At 48.9% G+C, this 17843-nt stretch overlaps 1 protein-coding gene across 5 annotated transcripts in view; it reads right to left on the bottom strand.

Moving 5' to 3' along the window:
• Window positions 1-1083: 1083 nt before the first annotated feature.
• The window catches only part of si:dkeyp-121d4.3 (serine/arginine repetitive matrix protein 2), a 41068-nt gene continuing 24308 nt past the window's right edge, over window positions 1084-17843 (bottom strand). For all 5 annotated transcript variants that reach the window (XM_063875605.1, XM_063875608.1, XM_063875606.1 and 2 more), the window contains 8 exons: window positions 16335-16601; window positions 14772-14876; window positions 11993-12130; window positions 11771-11878; window positions 11493-11530; window positions 8978-11399; window positions 6190-6289; window positions 1084-1960 (listed from right to left, as the gene is read on the bottom strand). In XM_063875605.1, coding sequence (XP_063731675.1) covers window positions 1356-1960; window positions 6190-6289; window positions 8978-11399; window positions 11493-11530; window positions 11771-11878; window positions 11993-12130; window positions 14772-14876; window positions 16335-16601 — 3783 coding nt within the window. In that variant the 3' untranslated portion in view covers window positions 1084-1355. The remainder of the gene's footprint in view (window positions 1961-6189; window positions 6290-8977; window positions 11400-11492; window positions 11531-11770; window positions 11879-11992; window positions 12131-14771; window positions 14877-16334; window positions 16602-17843) is intronic.

The raw sequence follows: 17843 nt of genomic DNA, 5'->3' as shown, positions 1-17843 counted from the left end.
GCCTGCTGGTCTATAGCTATGGGCATGCCAATTTGCCGATTGGTCTGATTTAGTGACGTCAATAGCCCCCGGAAGATAAAAATGGAAAAAGAAAAATTTCCAACGAGGCGTTCGAGGGACACGTCTCTCCTGCTTCAGAGCTTTACTCGCTGCAGGCTGTACTCTGAGGGGTGAGACTCTGCAGACCGGTTATTTGCAGAGAAAGCTCCATAACAGAGAGGACGGGTTCTGACCGGGGAAGCATAATAGAATGACTTTGAAATAAACATGTTGTTTACTTTAATTATAAACAATACAATATTCTGGAGTCAAATCAAAACATTTCATTTGTCAACGATTACATTTTCTGTTTTAAGATAGTAAACTTAAACTATGGGAAATGAACAGCAAGAACATCATTTATTTTGATGAAGTTATTGTTCAGTTCTGAAGCAGCTGCTTCCTGTCCCCCTGCACCGTGTAACCATGTTTATATATATGTTGTTGTTGTTGTTGTTGTTGTTGTTGTAGTACCTGCAGCCGCCTCATGGGGCATCATCAGTCTGGCCGTGTAAACAGATGTGGGAATTAACATATTATTTATGAATATACTTCTGCACCTTCTCCCGATTCGGTTTACAGTCATGTTGATTAAAACCTGTTTATTTTATGTATTCATATCCCTCTTGTGTTTATGCACCACAATCCAGCAAGAATATACACAATAAAAACACCCTTCATATCAAATGTCTTAAATCTTGTGACCCCCCGTATGAGAGACTTACCTGTCAGTGAAGGACTCTGTCTTCTGTCTGCAGGCGGTTTTTATTATTATTTCCTTGGGTTTCATATTGTTAAAGAAGCCTGTTTGTGATACTAAAACATCTTTATTAAAATACAGGGAAATGAATACCAACAAAGCACGAGACTTCGATTTCCAAACAATGACTTCTGAATGAAGTGCAAGTAAAGGTGTAATGAATAAAAGCCTGTTGACGGATGAAACTCAACATGTTCTATTTATAGTGAATAACATCATTTCTATTTAATAGTTTGGATGAAAAGCATTTTTTCTTGCCTTGCATTAAGTAAAGCACAACACTCTGGAATTGATAACTTTATTAGTTTGAATCAGACAGAAACATTGGTCAGAAGATGAAGAGTAAAGGACTTCTTACCTGCAGCCTCAACATGTCTATCATCAGGAACAAATGAGGGAAAGGAAGACAGCAGGTTTGATTTATTCTAAAGAGAAATGCTTTAAGGTACTCAGAGACAAAGTGTATCATGAGGAATCCTGAAGCTCCTCGTGTTCAAACTAAAATCGATGACCTGCGGTGCCGCCGGGCTGTGATCATACAGGAAGGGGCGGGGCCTCAGCTCTTCTCGGTAAGCTCCGCCTCCCAGCGCTCCAGGAAGTCCTGCAGGTTGAGGTTGAACACGTCGATGCCTTTGGGCGACAGGTGGACACCGTCCGCGCGGTACAGCCCGGTGTTGGCACCGCAGCGGATGTTTTCGTGGGTCAGCGAGGCTCCCCCCAGCTCCGACACGATGCTGTGGATGCGGCGGTTGACGGTGCAGCGGACCAGGTCCACCTCCTGACTGTCGGCCGAGTGGCGCCACACCCGCCGGGGCAGAATGTAGGACCATACCAGCAGGCAGGAAGGGAAGATGCTCCTCATGGAAGTCAGGTCCTTCTTGACGGAGGCCAGCAGGTCGGTGGGTGAGTCAGTGCTCAGGTCGTTGCCCCCCAGGTGCATGATGAGCACGTCGGGGTTGGGCCAGGTGACCTTCAGCTGGTGCAGCTGGGGCAGCAGCTGGGACCACGTCATGCCCTGGGTCCCCTTCCAACCCACAGTCACCCGGCTGGGGTCCATGCCCAGCTGCATGCCCACCTCCGGGGACTTGGCCCGGGACTCGGCCCAGTAAACCAGAGAGTGTCCGCAGATCCAGACGTTCTTCGGATCGCTGAATGGGAGGCCTGGGGGGGGGCAAAACATCACACTGAGTCTCTGAGGGTGAGGAGGTTTACAACTGACCAGGATCTGACCTGTGTATTAATCCTGCCGTCAGCATAGACACTAACGAGAGACTATGAATGTAGACGGTCCAGTTCCCCCCCCCCCCTCTCTAAATACATAACTACATTACATACAGCAGAGAAAGTGCAGCTACTGTCTGTAGTTTGCAAATCATGCCACCGTTCAGACCCTCTGGCCTCCTGGTACCCTGAGGCCGGCTTCGCAGAGATCCCCAGTCTGCTCTGATTGGTTAGCTTGCTGGCCCTGTTGTGATTGGTCACTTGCTTAGAGATGTCCCGCCCCTTAGCCTATCACTTACAATGTGTGGGTGCGCTAGCCAATAGAAGCGCAAGACATTTGTCTTTAATAACTATTTTGTTTAGTGTTGACAGACACGACTCAATAGCTGGGATGTTGACCAGCTGGAAATCTGCTTGTTAAAGAACGTGTTAAATATAAAGATCAGGGGGAGCAGGTCTCCCTGAAGCCCCGGATTTAACTCCAGACTCACTGATCAAATCACACCTTAATTGACTAAACCATTACTGCGTTAATCCAAAGAGAATCGCCCTTCAGATCACAGAGTGACTTCACTATTATTATATATTATAAAAGAAGATGAAAACCATCACCTACCTTCACCGTCAACACACAACCTGCTTCAAAACCTTCTGAGTAGTTTCAAAATAAAAGCCGCTGAGCATCTGAAGAACATCACGGCCCTAGCTACAGTTCATATAGCATAGCATAGCACACATCAGCAGAACGGCTAAAGATCAATATTTTCATTATCTTCTACACTAATTCATCCAGAGTGCAGTTCTTCCTCCGGAGAACGGAAGTGGAATTGAATCTGGATAAGTAATAAATTGACTTGATTTTCAAAATAAAACTTAACAAAGCTCGATTGACCGTCGGGTCATAAGAAGCCCATTTACCAAATCATAGTAAATAATGAGAAACTCCATATTAAACGTATTATTTAATAACAACTTGTAAAAGCATTCCTGTCTCCTCCTCCTCCTCCTCCAGTGTAAACCAGACTACCTGAAACTCGACGCGGCAAACGAGATGACGCAAAGCTATAAATGAGAAAAAGTGAGTGGCGTGTCAGGCGTTTGGGTGATGGAATCAGAGAGCTGATCCGGACCGAAACAGAACCAGAACCAGAACCTTGACGACAGTCCTCGAGCCTAGCACTACCGCTAACAGCTGCTAGCATTGTTACACACATCATGTTTTATATTTCAAATCCAGCGGAACAGAGCCTCAGTCCACTAAACGCTCAGATCTCGATCCGACCCGCAACCGTAATGCTCTGTACGCTAGCTAACATTAGCTTCAGACAGGCTAGTAAAAGGCCAAGAAGCCACAGATCAAAAAAAAGAGAACCGCAATGCATTGTGGGGCAGCGCGGCCGTTTGAAGGATAGCGTCTAAAGCGCCTGCAGCCGTAAATATCTGTCATCAATGCTGCTTTACAACCTGAACAATACAGCACATGCAGAAGATACAACCCACGCATTTATGAATATATGCATCAAGAGGAGAGTAACGGTGTAACGGACGCTAAGCTAACACAGTTAGACGTGCAGTTGGTGGGTTAGCACCGCTAACAGACGTTGATGTTACATATAGAGATACTTACCATTTTGATGACAGACTACCAGTAAATCGTGGCAAAAATTGCAAAAGCTAACGATATCCAGCTGACCCTTAAATGTTAAAAGCTCCCTACATTAGCTTCCTGAGCTAACGTAGAGGTTCGCACTGAAAGGAAAAGTTCATGAAATCCCAAAAGGTGCTAATTCACAGTTAATGAGACTAAAACAACACGGATGGAAAAGTGAAGTAGATCGGTGGTGCAACGTCTTGAGAGCCTGAAGATTAATCCTGGATAATTACCATGACATTATACATGAGCACTGAGCTAAAAGCTCTACGTTAGCTTCCTGAGCTAACTCCAACTGGATAAACTAGTTAAACATCACTCAGAACACTTAAGGTCCCGAACGCAAGGTAAAAACAGGTAGCAGTTAGCTTCATGTTATCAGGGCTAAACTTTCACAACCACATTTTAACTTTGACGCAATGCTACCTAACATTAGCATATTCTCAATAACAACCATTTACTGTCGCAGATATAACGTCGCTAATCTGAAATCTAATCGACGACACTCGTTAGCAACCTCCGTTTTTAATCCACCGTGGGGTATTTACTGACATAGAACAACTCGGTAAGATCTCTTCAGCTGGTTTTAACCACAGACCTTATTTCAGGATAATGCTTAAACCGTCCAGGCTGTTCGGACTCCTGCCTGCAGCTCTTTAGAGCGGACACACTTTAACAGCCTTTCATTGGATGGCGATTCAAGGGGCTGAACTTGACATCCCCTGAAATCCATAATAACTCATTTTAATATTTAAAATATAAGCTTCATAACTTCAAACTGGACTTACCCTTCGCATCTTTACTATGTCCTGCCTCAAAGCACAGTCCAAACGCAATATCCGAGTCCTATAACGAGTCACGCAAGAGTCTGCCGATAATAAATATCAAACATCTAGAAAACTAATGACCGCAAGCATTAGCTGCTGGAAGATCAGAGAGCAGCAGCATTATGAAGCCAGGACCAGTAAGGCCTGGAAGAAGACTACATACTTATCCATTAGCTGTAGCATCGTGAGCTAGCTAAATATTGGTCAACTTTATTTTTTGTTTACATCCAAAAATATAGAAAAGACTTATCATCACATCTCTGTGTTAACCTCTGGTGATCCGAGCTCTGGACTTCCTGTAGCCTACACCTGACACTCAGGCTGTGATGGGAGGAAAAGGTGTTACTTGTGGAGTTGAGATGCAGTTTGTCGGCTTCTTCTCTTGATCGTTGGAGGAACCGCTGGTTAACGAGTGCAGCAGCAAACGACCACTTGCTGTGTCTCAATTTGCCCTCATTGTTTATACCTGTTTTCATGAGTGCGGTTCACTCTGAGAATACTGACGGTGCTTCGCCTCCTCTTGGCTATGTAGCTCTGGATTCAGCTTTCAGCGCATTTTACACCCCAGTTATCCTCTGATTTACAGACGTCTCTTTCTCGATGTCAGAGGGGAACAAGTCTTTTTGGCCCATACCAAAACCACAGGTGCACTTCCTGTGGGCGTTAGGGACCAGCAGCTAGCTAAAGCAGCAGACGCTATCTCCAGTGAGAGCTCAATAGTCGAGAGCGATTTGAGACTTCAACAATATCATGTAAATTCTGTCCATAGGCGAGTACGTAGAGAGTGTATCACAAGTCTAGTAAACGGGGTTATCGGAATTGAAACACAGCAAGGGTTTTCTCCGCGTTGGTTTCATGCAGTTTTTATTTTCTAAGCATCGCATGGCGAGGATCTGTCCCGCTCCCTTACATCACATTTGGCCCAGGCAGCAACTCAAACAAGAGGCGGGCGTTAAATCTTCACCACTTCCTTCCTGTTTGGATGCAGGTTGATTAGGTAGGGCTTCTTAAGGGGGGATTCATATTGGGGCACCAGCTGCTCAGTACGTGGGGCTGTGACTTAATAACAGACCTTGTACCAGCTCGCCTGGTAACGACCAGTCCCTACGAGGTCAGGGTAACTCTAAAGACAGGTTTGAGGCTCCGTGTCGCGGTACTAAGCGTGGCGCTTCTGTTGGTGCTACAGGGAGAGCACGGGAGATGCTAGGAAAAGATTACACAAGAAAAGCCATTTCCCAGTAAACTCTGTCACTGTTGGTTTTGAACACTGATGATTCGCAGCGACTTCATGAAATGCTAAATCCCTTGCTACCTGGAGAGAGTCTACGGTACCAGAAAGACCAGCCCGACTGAGGAGCATTCATCCCATTAGATCTGTCTTTACCACAGGGATAACTAAGAACTGCTAATCTTATGTACACAATAGTTAGATCCAGGTTAGCCTTTTAGCATTTTTACTAATAACTCTACGTTTCTGACCAAAGCCTGGCTAACATTTTGGAGAAAGAGATCAACCTACCCAGAGTTCCTGCTTCTCTTCAGCCCTAAGATTAACATGAGTGGCATGCAGCTGGTAACTAGAAAAGGTATTGGTAAAAGAAGAACTAGCACATCGAGACCATAACCGCTGAACCCTGTGACTCAATAGTGTCTGATTCAGATTACATGTGAATTTAAAAAGGACATATTACCTGGGACGAGCCGCTGGTCTCTGAACTCTTTCTTGCGGGCTAACCAGTTCCTGTAGTGCTGCTCCCGCTTCTCCAAAACCCTCTGGTTATACAAATCCAGCTGCAACACAAGCAGACAGCTTTAAACTGGTATCCTATGCAGCTGAAATATGGCATCATTTTCAAGGTTTCTATATTTAATTAATTTTCATTTTTATTCATTTTCACTTTGTTTTTTAGTTCTAATTATTTGTATTTGTTTTGCTTCTCTTTGCATTTCGCTGCTGCAACGCAAACATTTCCCAGTTTAGGATAAATAAAGAACTTCTGATTAAAAAACTGCAGAAACCAAACGCTGCAGAAGCTCCAAACAACGCTGACAAGGAAGCTCCAAACACAACGGAGACCAGGGGACACTAAAGAGAGACGCACACAGCTGGAGACCAGGGGACACTAAAGAGAGACGCACACAGCTGGAGACCAGGGGACACTAAAGAGAGACGCACACAGCTGGAGACCAGGGGACACTACAGAGAGACGCACACAGCTGGAGACCAGGGGACACTAAAGAGAGACGCACACAGCTGGAGACCAGGGGACACTAAAGAGAGACGCACACAGCTGGAGACCAGGGGACACTAAAGAGACGCACACAGCTGGAGACCAGGGGACACTAAAGAGACGCACACAGCTGGAGACCAGGGGACACTAAAGAGAGACGCACACAGCTGGAGACCAGGGGACACTAAAGAGAGACGCACACAGCTGGAGACCAGGGGACACTAAAGGGAGACGCACACAGCTGGAGACCAGGGGACACTAAAGAGACGCACACAGCTGGAGACCAGGGGACACTAAAGAGAGACGCACACAGCTGGAGACCAGGGGACACTAAAGAGAGACGCACACAGCAAGAGACCAGGGGACACTAAAGAGAGACGCACACAGCTGGAGACCAGGGGACACTAAAGAGAGACGCACACAGCTGGAGACCAGGGGACACTACAGAGAGACGCACACAGCTGGAGACCAGGGGACACTAAAGAGAGACGCACACAGCAAGAGACCAGGGGACACTAAAGAGAGACGCACACAGCTGGAGACCAGGGGACACTAAAGAGAGACGCACACAGCTGGAGACCAGGGGACACTACAGAGAGACGCACACAGCTGGAGACCAGGGGACACTAAAGAGACGCACACAGCTGGAGACCAGGGGACACTAAAGAGAGACGCACACAGCTGGAGACCAGGGGACACTAAAGAGACGCACACAGCTGGAGACCAGGGGACACTAAAGAGACGCACACAGCTGGAGACCAGGGGACACTAAAGAGAGACGCACACAGCTGGAGACCAGGGGACACTAAAGAGACGCACACAGCTGGAGACCAGGGGACACTAAAGAGACGCACACAGCTGGAGACCAGGGGACACTACAGAGAGACGCACACAGCTGGAGACCAGGGGACACTAAAGAGAGACGCACACAGCTGGAGACCAGGGGACACTAAAGAGAGACGCACACAGCTGGAGACCAGGGGACACTAAAGAGAGACGCACACAGCTGGAGACCAGGGGACACTAAAGAGACGCACACAGCTGGAGACCAGGGGACACTAAAGAGAGACGCACACAGCTGGAGACCAGGGGACACTAAAGAGAGACGCACACAGCTGGAGACCAGGGGACACTAAAGAGACGCACACAGCTGGAGACCAGGGGACACTAAAGAGAGACGCACACAGCTGGAGACCAGGGGACACTAAAGAGACGCACACAGCTGGAGACCAGGGGACACTAAAGAGAGACGCACACAGCTGGAGACCAGGGGACACTAAAGAGACGCACACAGCTGCAGACCAGGGGACACTAAAGAGAGACGCACACAGCTGGAGACCAGGGGACACTAAAGAGAGACGCACACAGCTGGAGACCAGGGGACACTAAAGAGAGACGCACACAGCTGGAGACCTAGGGGACACTAAAGAGAGACGCACATAGCAGGAGACCAGGGGACACTACAGAGAGACACACACAGCTGGGGACCAGGGGACACTACAGAGAGACGCACACAGCTGGAGACCAGGGGACACTAAAGAGAGACGCACACAGCAGGAGACCAGGGGACACTAAAGAGAGACGCACACAGCTGGAGACCAGGGGACACTAAAGAGAGACGCACACAGCTGGAGACCAGGGGACACTAAAGAGAGACGCACACAGCAGGAGACCAGGGGACACTAAAGAGAGACGCACACAGCTGGAGACCAGGGGACACTAAAGAGAGACGCACACAGCTGGAGACCAGGGGACACTAAAGAGAGACGCACACAGCTGGAGACCAGGGGACACTAAAGAGAGACGCACACAGCTGGAGACCAGGGGACACTAAAGAGAGACGCACACAGCTGGAGACCAGGGGACACTAAAGAGAGATGCACACAGCTGGGACCGGAGCACTGGGGGACGTTCAGGGTCATAAAGCTGTCTCTGTCTCTGTTGTTGTTCTCCTGAAATGTTTTCTGGTCTTATTCTAACAAAGTGATCACATGACTCCTTCTGATGTCACTGCAGATCTGCTGTGAGCTAGCTCGCTAACGTAGCTAACCTTCAGATATCCTGGCCAACACTTCCAGTTCTGAGACAGACTCAGTCTGCCCACAGCACTAAACCTTTGACAGAACAATATAAATGTACATTTTGGGGCTAAATAATAAATACAGGATTTCCCATCCATCACTTTGACCATTACTTCCTAACAGAACACTGCACCGGTACTCTTCCTTAACTACAGTAGAATCCATACCTTCTCCTTCTGCTTGTTCTTTATATCGTCGTCTGTGGAGGTCTGAGAGCTGGACGGAGAAGGGGAGACGCTCGGTAAACTGAACTGCACAGATTTGACCGGCTTGGCGGGCTGTTGCACGGCCAGAGACTTAACCGTCTCTATGACCTTCAGGCACCGGGCCACCGTCGTAGAGATGGTGGACTGGTGAGTGTCGGCAGGACTGGACGTTGGTACTGAATCTACAGCGGCGTGGGAAGACGGCACAGAACCAGGGGAGACAAGGGGGGGATCTGAGGGAGGCTGGCCCATAAAGGGAAAGACTGGAGTGCAAGGGGGTGGAGCCAACGGAGGTTGTCCGGGAAGGCGCCGTGGTGGAGGTCCAGGAGGCAGTCCTGGAGGAGGATGTGAGGGATGCCGTGGAGGAGGTCCAGGGGTAAGCCCGAATGTCTGGATGCAAGCTGCAGGAGGAGATGGAGTCCCCATGCTGCGGGGGGTGGAGGTCTGTTCAGGGGGAATATGGGTCGTGATCCCAAGGGGCCAGTTGACCGGTACGGGGGGGCGTTGGAAGTGGGTTGGCGGAGGCCCAGGAGGGGGAGTGGGGGAGTTGTTTTTCCTCATGGTCTGGGTAAGACTCTGCAGCTGCTGGGCCTTCTGAAGAGCCTCCAGCTCTTTCTGGTCCAGGAACCCTTCATACTCAGAGACGGCTCTGGATTGGCTGCGAGGCTCCAGACTGGAGGACCTGGCTGGTGAGGGGGAGTGGATGTGATCTGATTCAACGGAACCTGTTCTACTTGGCTGCTGTTCCTCCCTCGGGGACGACAGCGTCTCTCTTTCTGTGGATAAGGACTTGGGGCTGTAGATCTTCTCCTGGGCTCGGCTGGCCAGTTTGGACATGTCACCAGTGCTCAGCTTCAAGCCGATTGTACGCAGCAGACTCTGGATCTTGTCGTAGGGTTCTGCAGCGTTCTTCAGTTCCTGATTTGTTCTCTCTACTGAGGAGCGTTTTGGGCTTGTCTTTTTCTGATCCCGAACGAGACTGCTGCCGGTTTGCTCTTGCACCATTCCCACGATCCGAGAGAAGCCTCTGCCGTCCTGAAGCGCCCTCTCATGAGGCAGAAGGTCATCCATCAAAGGAACCGGTTCTTTTTGCTTCACAACATCCACCTTCTTATTGAGCATGTCGAGGAATCTGTCCAGAGGCTGCTTCGCTGCGTGGGGTGCCAGACATTGTTTTGGGGAGGGGCTTCTGGGGGGCGAATCTGAGGGGGAAGGAGGTCTGAAAGAGTGTTGGGAAGAGGAAGTGGCAGGGGTTTGCGTCAAGGGAGGCTGGGTGGAGGCAGCCGGGAGGTGTCCAGACTGAGAACCAGGTGAGGGATCTGGGCGTTCTGAAGACTGGCTCCGGTATGGATCCTCGTACCGCCGCTCTGCGTAGGCCGGGTCATAGTAGCGGTCTCCATGGGGCTCGTCGTAAACATCGTAGCGGTCGGTGTAGCGTTGGCCGGCAGACGAAGGGCCAGCATAGGCCGGTTCGCCATAGACTCGATGGGGGTCAATGTAGGGACGCTCAGCGTATGGGCGGTCGGGGTATGACCCCGCAGTGTAGGGTTCCCCGTAGCGATCCGGGTACTGCCGGTCGGGGTAAGCGCAGTACGGCCGGTCACACTTCAGATCGTCGTATGGGTGAGGAAGACGCTGTGGGTAATCGGGCCCCTCTGATCGTCTTTTCAGAATGGACCGGACCGGTTTGTACTCTGTGAGCGGGACGGAGATCCTGCCGTGGTCGTAGTCTATACAGGTCCTCTGTCCGGGGTCCAGGTCCACCAGAGACTTCTTGTAGGCGATCATGTCATTCAGCTCCTCCAGCTCTCGCTTCTTCCTCGCCAGCTCATCGTCCACCACTCCTCCTCGTCGGGGGGGAGGACTCGGCTCTCTCCTCCTCTTCAGAGCTTCATCTCTACTGATGATGCTCCTCTTCTTCACCTCCTTGACCCTCTCCCGGCTCCGGCTGCGACTCCTGCTGGAGCTCTTGGACCGCCGGCTGGATCTTTCCCGGCTCCCGCTTCTCCTCAACCGGCTGCCTCTACGTTCGGCGCTGGTGCTGCGTCTCTTTTTGATGAGTCGTCCGAACTGGTCCCTGGGCGGACTCTTACTTTTACTCTTAGCCCTACTCTTCACTGGACTCCTGCTTCTGGCCCGACTCCTACCGGGACTCCTGCTCCTGCTTTTACTCCTGCTCCTAGCACTATTCCTACCCGGACTCCTGGCCCGACTCTTACCGGGACTCCTGCTCCTAGCCCGACTCCTACTTGGACTCCTGCTTTTACTCCTGCTCCTGCCGTATCTTCGCCGCGAGGCACCGTACTCCTTCCTGGTCTTGCTGTCCTGCGTTCGGAGGTTTTTCACCACCGCCTTCATCTTGTCTGTCTCTGGTTGGTCTTTCCTGAAATATTGGAGGTCAGTTAAAGACTGACGTGTGTGTCTGGTATATTTAAGGGGCGTATGGTTCCAATATAACAGACATGCCAGTACTCACTCAGTGGCTTCTGAAGCTTTGGCCAGCTTGATGGTCATCTACAGAACATCCGACAGGTGAGAAACACGGCCAACAGATAATTATAAAAGAAATCACCAGGTTGATGTTGTACAAATATCAAAGAGAGCAGCTTTTATCTTAAGAGTGGAAAAGTTCATACAAATAACTTGTAGATCTCCGTCTGTGCTATGGTAGAGTTTTGCAAAGGTCCAGAAAGACTTGAGGAAGGATGAACCACCAGAAGAGTTTGTGGTGTATTCAGTATGAACCCTGCTCACCTTCCCCTTGGCTATGCCGGCGGCGCACAGTTTCCGGGCCGGGAGGAAAACGCTCTCTGTGAAGCGCTTGATCCGGATGGCCTGGTTCCCCCCCTCTGCTGTCTCATGCTTTAGGAACACAGACACAGACCTGGTTTAACACGTTTGAGAGAAACAGAACCAGGGTCCAGCTTCAGAGCGAGCGATAAGAAGATCATTATTAAATAAAGGAGGCGGACTTACTGGGACCACGCTGAACTCCACCTTCTCGTTGAGCTCCAGCCTCTTCTTCTCGATCACCTCACACATGTGGAAGTACAGCTGAGGATTCTGGGAGCACTTGATGAGGCCGGTGGCCGGAGAGAGCTCGATGACGAGGCCCTGCAGACAGAGGGGGGGTTAATGTCTCAACTGGGACTCCATGAGTAAAGGGAATGTGACATCATCAACAGTCGGTCATCTTTGAAGGATACCAGCAGCCCGTTACCTTCACCTGTGCAGCGGTGTTACCTGTGTCCCTGATGTCCTTAGACATTAATTCCACCGAGGGCAAGACCTGTCTCTGGTCCTCGGTGGAGAGGTTGTAATCTGATGTATTGACTGTGGATAGGTGTCTTTTATCCAGGTGACATCAGGAGTACTTTCTTAAAGCCAGAGGATTTCTTTAACCGGTCCCTGGGAGCCAGAATCCTTGTTGGTTGCAGGGGGATCAGATACTTATTTCCCCCAATTAAACGCAAATCAATGTTCATCTTTTTAGTGTAAATTTCTGGATGTTTTTGTTGATATTCTGTCTCTCACTGTTCAAATAAACCTACCATAAAAATTACAGACTTTGAACTTTGTAAGTAGGTAAACTTACAAAGTTCAAAGTCAGTAGGGGATCTAAAACTTATTTCCACCCACCCACCCACCCACCCATCCATCCATCCATCCATCCATCCATCCATCCATCCATCCATCCATCCATCCATCGCGGGTAAAATAAGTATTGAACAAGTCACCATTTTTCTTAGTAAGTACACTGCCCGGTCAGAAAAACAGGTCCCCAGCCTGTGGGGGCAGGGCTATGATCTGGGGCTGCTGCAGTTGGGGCTCCCTGAATATCCTGAAGGACAGGTTATTCCATCAGTGGGTTTCTTCTCCCCTGATGGAGCGGGCATGTTCCAAGAGGACAATGCCAGGATCCATCGGCTCAGACTGTGAGAGAGTGGTTCAGGGAGCATGAGACATCATTTCACACATGGAATGGCCCCCCCAGAGTCCAGACCTGAACCTGATGGAGAATCTTTGGGATGTGCTGGAGAAGACTTTGATCAGTGGTCCGAATCTCCCGTCATCAACACAAGATCAAACATTAATGCAGGACAGAAATAAATGTTGAGACGTTGCAGAAGCTCGTGGAAACGATGCCACAGAGAATGTGTGCCGTGATCAAAGCTGAAAGCGGTCCAACGGGTACTAGAGGGGGACCTTTTTTTTGGCCAGGCAGTGTATATCTCTAAAGGTGCTGTTGACATGACATTTTCATCAGCTGTCGGTAACAACCCATGCAATCCACACACGCAAAGAAATCAAACCATAGCTGTCCATAGATGAAGTGATGTGTATTGAAATGGAATGACACAGGGGAAAAGTACTGAACACGCTTACTGACATGTATTTAATCCTTGGTACAAAAGCCTCTGTTGGTAATGACAGCTCCAAGACGCCTCCTGTATGGAGAAACCAGTCTCACGCTCAGGTGTGATTTTGGTCCATTCTTCCAAACTGTCTTCAGGTCTTGGAGGTTCCGTGGGCCTCTTCTATGAACTCTGTAGTTCTTTCCATAGATGTTCTGTTGGACTCAAGTCAGGTGATTGGCTGGGCCATTCTAGCAGCTTCATTTTCTTTCTCTGAAATGTCCGCCCTCGTTTCATCTTCCTCATCCTGGTAGATGGCAGCACATTTTTACCAAGAATGTCTCTTTACATTTCTCCAGTCATCCTTCCTTCAAGTATATAAAGTTTGCCAGTGCCGTTTGCTGAAGAACAGTCCCACACCCTGATGCTCCCCCCTCCAAACTTCCCTGTGTGGTGTTTCTGGGGGGATGTGCAGTGCCATCTGACCTCCACACATGCTGTGTGTTATGGCATCCAAAGAGTTCCATTTTGGACTCACCTGAGCAGACGATATTCTCCCAGTACTTCACAGGCTTGTCTAAATGTTGAGCAGCAAACTTTAACCGAGCTTCAGCATGCTTCTTCTTCAGCGATGGAGTCTTGCGTGGTGCGCGTGCGTACAGGCCGTGGCGGCTGAGTGCAGTACTCATTGTTTCTTTGAAACACTTGGACCTGCTGATTCCAGGTCTTTCTGAAGGTCTCCACAAGCGGTCCTTGGCTCTTGGACAACTCTTCTGATAATTATTTTCACTCCTCTGTCAGAAATCTTGCGAGGAGCACCTGGTCGTGGCTGGTTTGTGGTGGGAGGATGTTCTTTCCACTTCCGGATTAAGGCCCCAACAGTGCTGGAACATTCAGGAGTTCAGAAATCCTTCGGTAACGCCATCAGTTTGTTTTGCAACAGTAAGGTTGTGAAGGTCTTGAGAGAACTCTTTGCTTTTACCCATCATGAGATCTTTCTTGTGTGACACCTCGGTAATGAGAGACCTTTTTATAGGCCATCAGTTGGGACGGAACCAGCTGATATTCATTTGCACTGAGGAGGGGCAGGACTGCTCTCTACTCACTGATAGACTTCAGCTGGTGTCTTGGCTTTCCATGCCTTTTTGCACCTCCCTTTCTTCATGTGTTCAATACTTTTTCCCTGTGTCATTCCATTTGAATACACATAACTTCATTTATGGAAATCTATGGTCTGATTTCTGTGCTTGTGTGGACTGCATGGGTTGTTACCGACATCTGATGAGCATTTCATGTCAACAGCACCTTTAGAAATATATTTACTGAAAGAAACTGTGACGTGTCCGATACCTATTTTACCCACTGTATCCATCCATATAAATAACATTGGAGGGACCCACGTGTCTCCGCTGCTCCGTGGATTCCTCGAACGAGTCGGGCAGGATCTCCACGTACATCGCTTGCTCCTCTTTGGTCTCCTGGTGGGTGGCGATGTTGAAACGCACCTTCAGAGATCAGAGAAACAAACACGTCAACAACCCCAGGAACACACTCTGTAAACACAGACCCACACACTCTGTAAACACAGACCCACACACTCTGTAAACACAGACCCACACACCCTGTAAACACAGACCCACACACCCTGTAAACACAGACCCACACACCCTGTAAACACAGACCCACACACCCTGTAAACACAGACCCACACACCCTGTAAACACAGACCCACACACTCTGTAAACACAGACCCACACACCCTGTAAACACAGACCTACACACTCTGTAAACACAGACCCACACACCCTGTAAACACAGACCCACACACCCTGTAAACACAGACCTACACACTCTGTAAACACAGACCTACACACTCTGTAAACACAGACCTACACACCCTGTAAACACAGACCCACACACCCTGTAAACACAGACCCACACACCCTGTAAACACAGACCCACACACTCTGTAAACACAGACCCACACACTCTGTAAACACAGACCTACACACTCTGTAAACACACACCCTGTAAACACAGACCCACACACCCTGTAAACACAGACCCACACACTCTGTAAACACAGACCTACACACTGTAAACACAGACCCACACACTCTGTAAACACAGACCCACACACCCTGTAAACACAGACCTACACACCCTGTAAACACAGACCCACACACCCTGTAAACACAGACCTACACACTCTGTAAACACAGACCCACACACTCTGTAAACACAGACCTACACACTCTGTAAACACAGACCCACACACCCTGTAAACACAGACCCACACACTCTGTAAACACAGACCCACACACCCTGTAAACACAGACCCACACACCCTGTAAACACAGACCCACACACTCTGTAAACACAGACCCACACACTCTGTAAACACAGACCCACACACTCTGTAAACACAGACCCACACACCCTGTAAACACAGACCCACACACTCTGTAAACACAGACCTACACACTCTGTAAACACAGACCTACACACTCTGTAAACACAGACCTACACACTCTGTAAACACAGACCTACACACCCTGTAAACACAGACCCACACACCCTGTAAACACAGACCCACACACCCTGTAAACACAGACCCACACACCCTGTAAACACACACTCTGTAAACACAGACCCACACACCCTGTAAACACACACTCTGTAAACACAGACCCACACACCCTGTAAACACAGACCCACACACTCTGTAAACACAGACCCACACACCCTGTAAACACAGACCCACACACCCTGTAAACACAGACCCACACACCCTGTAAACACAGACCCACACACCCTGTAAACACAGACCCACACACCCTGTAAACACAGACCCACACACCCTGTAAACACAGACCCACACACTGTTAAAACTAAATAACGAAATACCTAGCGTTCGCTAGTTTAACACCTTTGTTGTAAAGGTGTCCCCCCCCCCCCCTCACCTTGTCTCCGTCCAGCATGGTGGCGGTGCTGATCATGTCTTCGGGCCCAAAGGTGAGCAGCTTCTGCTCGCCGTTGATGGTGGTCACCAACCGGCCAGTCACTGCTCCTCCCTCCTGCCCCGCCTCGCTCTTCATCACCGCCTCTTCCTTCTTCAGATCCTGCTTTCCCTCCTCTTCCTCCTTCTGCTCCTCCACTTCCTCCTTCTTCTGCTCCACCTCCTTTTTCTTCTGATCCTCCTCATCTAGGTTCTCCTCTTTCACTTTGACCTGCAGGGAACATGACGTCACATTAGGCTTTGATTGAGACTTCAGCTGATGAATGAGGAGCTGCGAGAGGAACGGGATCGTCTGAGCCTGGTTAGGGTCTCAGTTTTTGGGAAAAAAATGAAAAAAAGCAACATTTGAGATTTTTAGGGAAACAGTAAATATTTTAGATTTAGCAAAAGTCGTAATTTTGAGAACCTTTTTTTTTTTATTCTGAGAAGTCAGAACGTTGGCATGTTTAGAAAACATTCATCTATGACAGTGAGGCCCGACACCGACACTCACCGATGTCGATACCTCTGTACAGAAATACAAATAAAGACCTATTTTTCAAAATGCTTTTTACTTTTGTCATTTATTTTCAGAAATGACTGATATTTTGAAACAATTTAGGACCAAAACATGTTAAATAAAAATGTATCCTTTATAAAAATACGTTTTTATAAAGGATACATTTTTATAAAGGATACAAGTGTGTCTTGAATTTACACTCTGAATAAGCCAACCCTGAGTATTCTCGATAAACATCTAACTCACTTGAGACCAAGTCCCTGTATTCTGTGAACAACACAACAGTAGTAGGCCTTAAAGTATTGGTATATTTAGGCATTTATAAAGGTCAAATGTGAAAATGGAGCCAGAATAAACTGGACTGAACAGACACTGGCTTTTACAGTCTTCTACAGTAACTGCCCAGTACTTTAGGGTTAGACCTAACTGCTGTCGAGTAACTTGTGGACGTGGGTGGCTACGATATCATGTAAGGCAGGCAGGGAGACATCCGCAAAGTAACAACGACTTGGCTTGTCATAGCGTACCGTATAATCCCCCTCCCCTCCTCGTATAATCCCCCTACTCTCCCTGTATAATCCCCCTCCCCTCCTCTCCCCGTATAATCCCCCTACTCTCCCTGTATAATCCCCCTCCCCTCCTCTCCCCGTATAATCCCCCTACTCTCCCTGTATAATCCCCCTCCCCTACTCTCCCCGTATAATCCCCCTACTCTCCCTGTATAATCCCCCTCCCCTACTCTCCCCGTATAATCCCCCTACTCTCCCTGTATAATCCCCCTCCCCTACTCTCCCCGTATAATCCCCCTACTCTCCCTGTATAATCCCCCTCCCCTACTCTCCCTGTATAATCCCCCTCCCCTCCTCTCCCCGTATAATCCCCCTACTCTCCCTGTATAATCCCCCTCCCCTCCTCTCCCCGTATAATCCCCCTACTCTCCCTGTATAATCCCCC

Source organism: Eleginops maclovinus, chromosome 22 (genome assembly GCF_036324505.1).
Source record: "Eleginops maclovinus isolate JMC-PN-2008 ecotype Puerto Natales chromosome 22, JC_Emac_rtc_rv5, whole genome shotgun sequence".
NCBI lineage: Eukaryota > Metazoa > Chordata > Actinopteri > Perciformes > Eleginopidae > Eleginops > Eleginops maclovinus.
The sequence above is the reverse complement of the archived record's forward strand: the minus strand, read 5'-3'. Positions and strand labels throughout refer to the sequence as shown.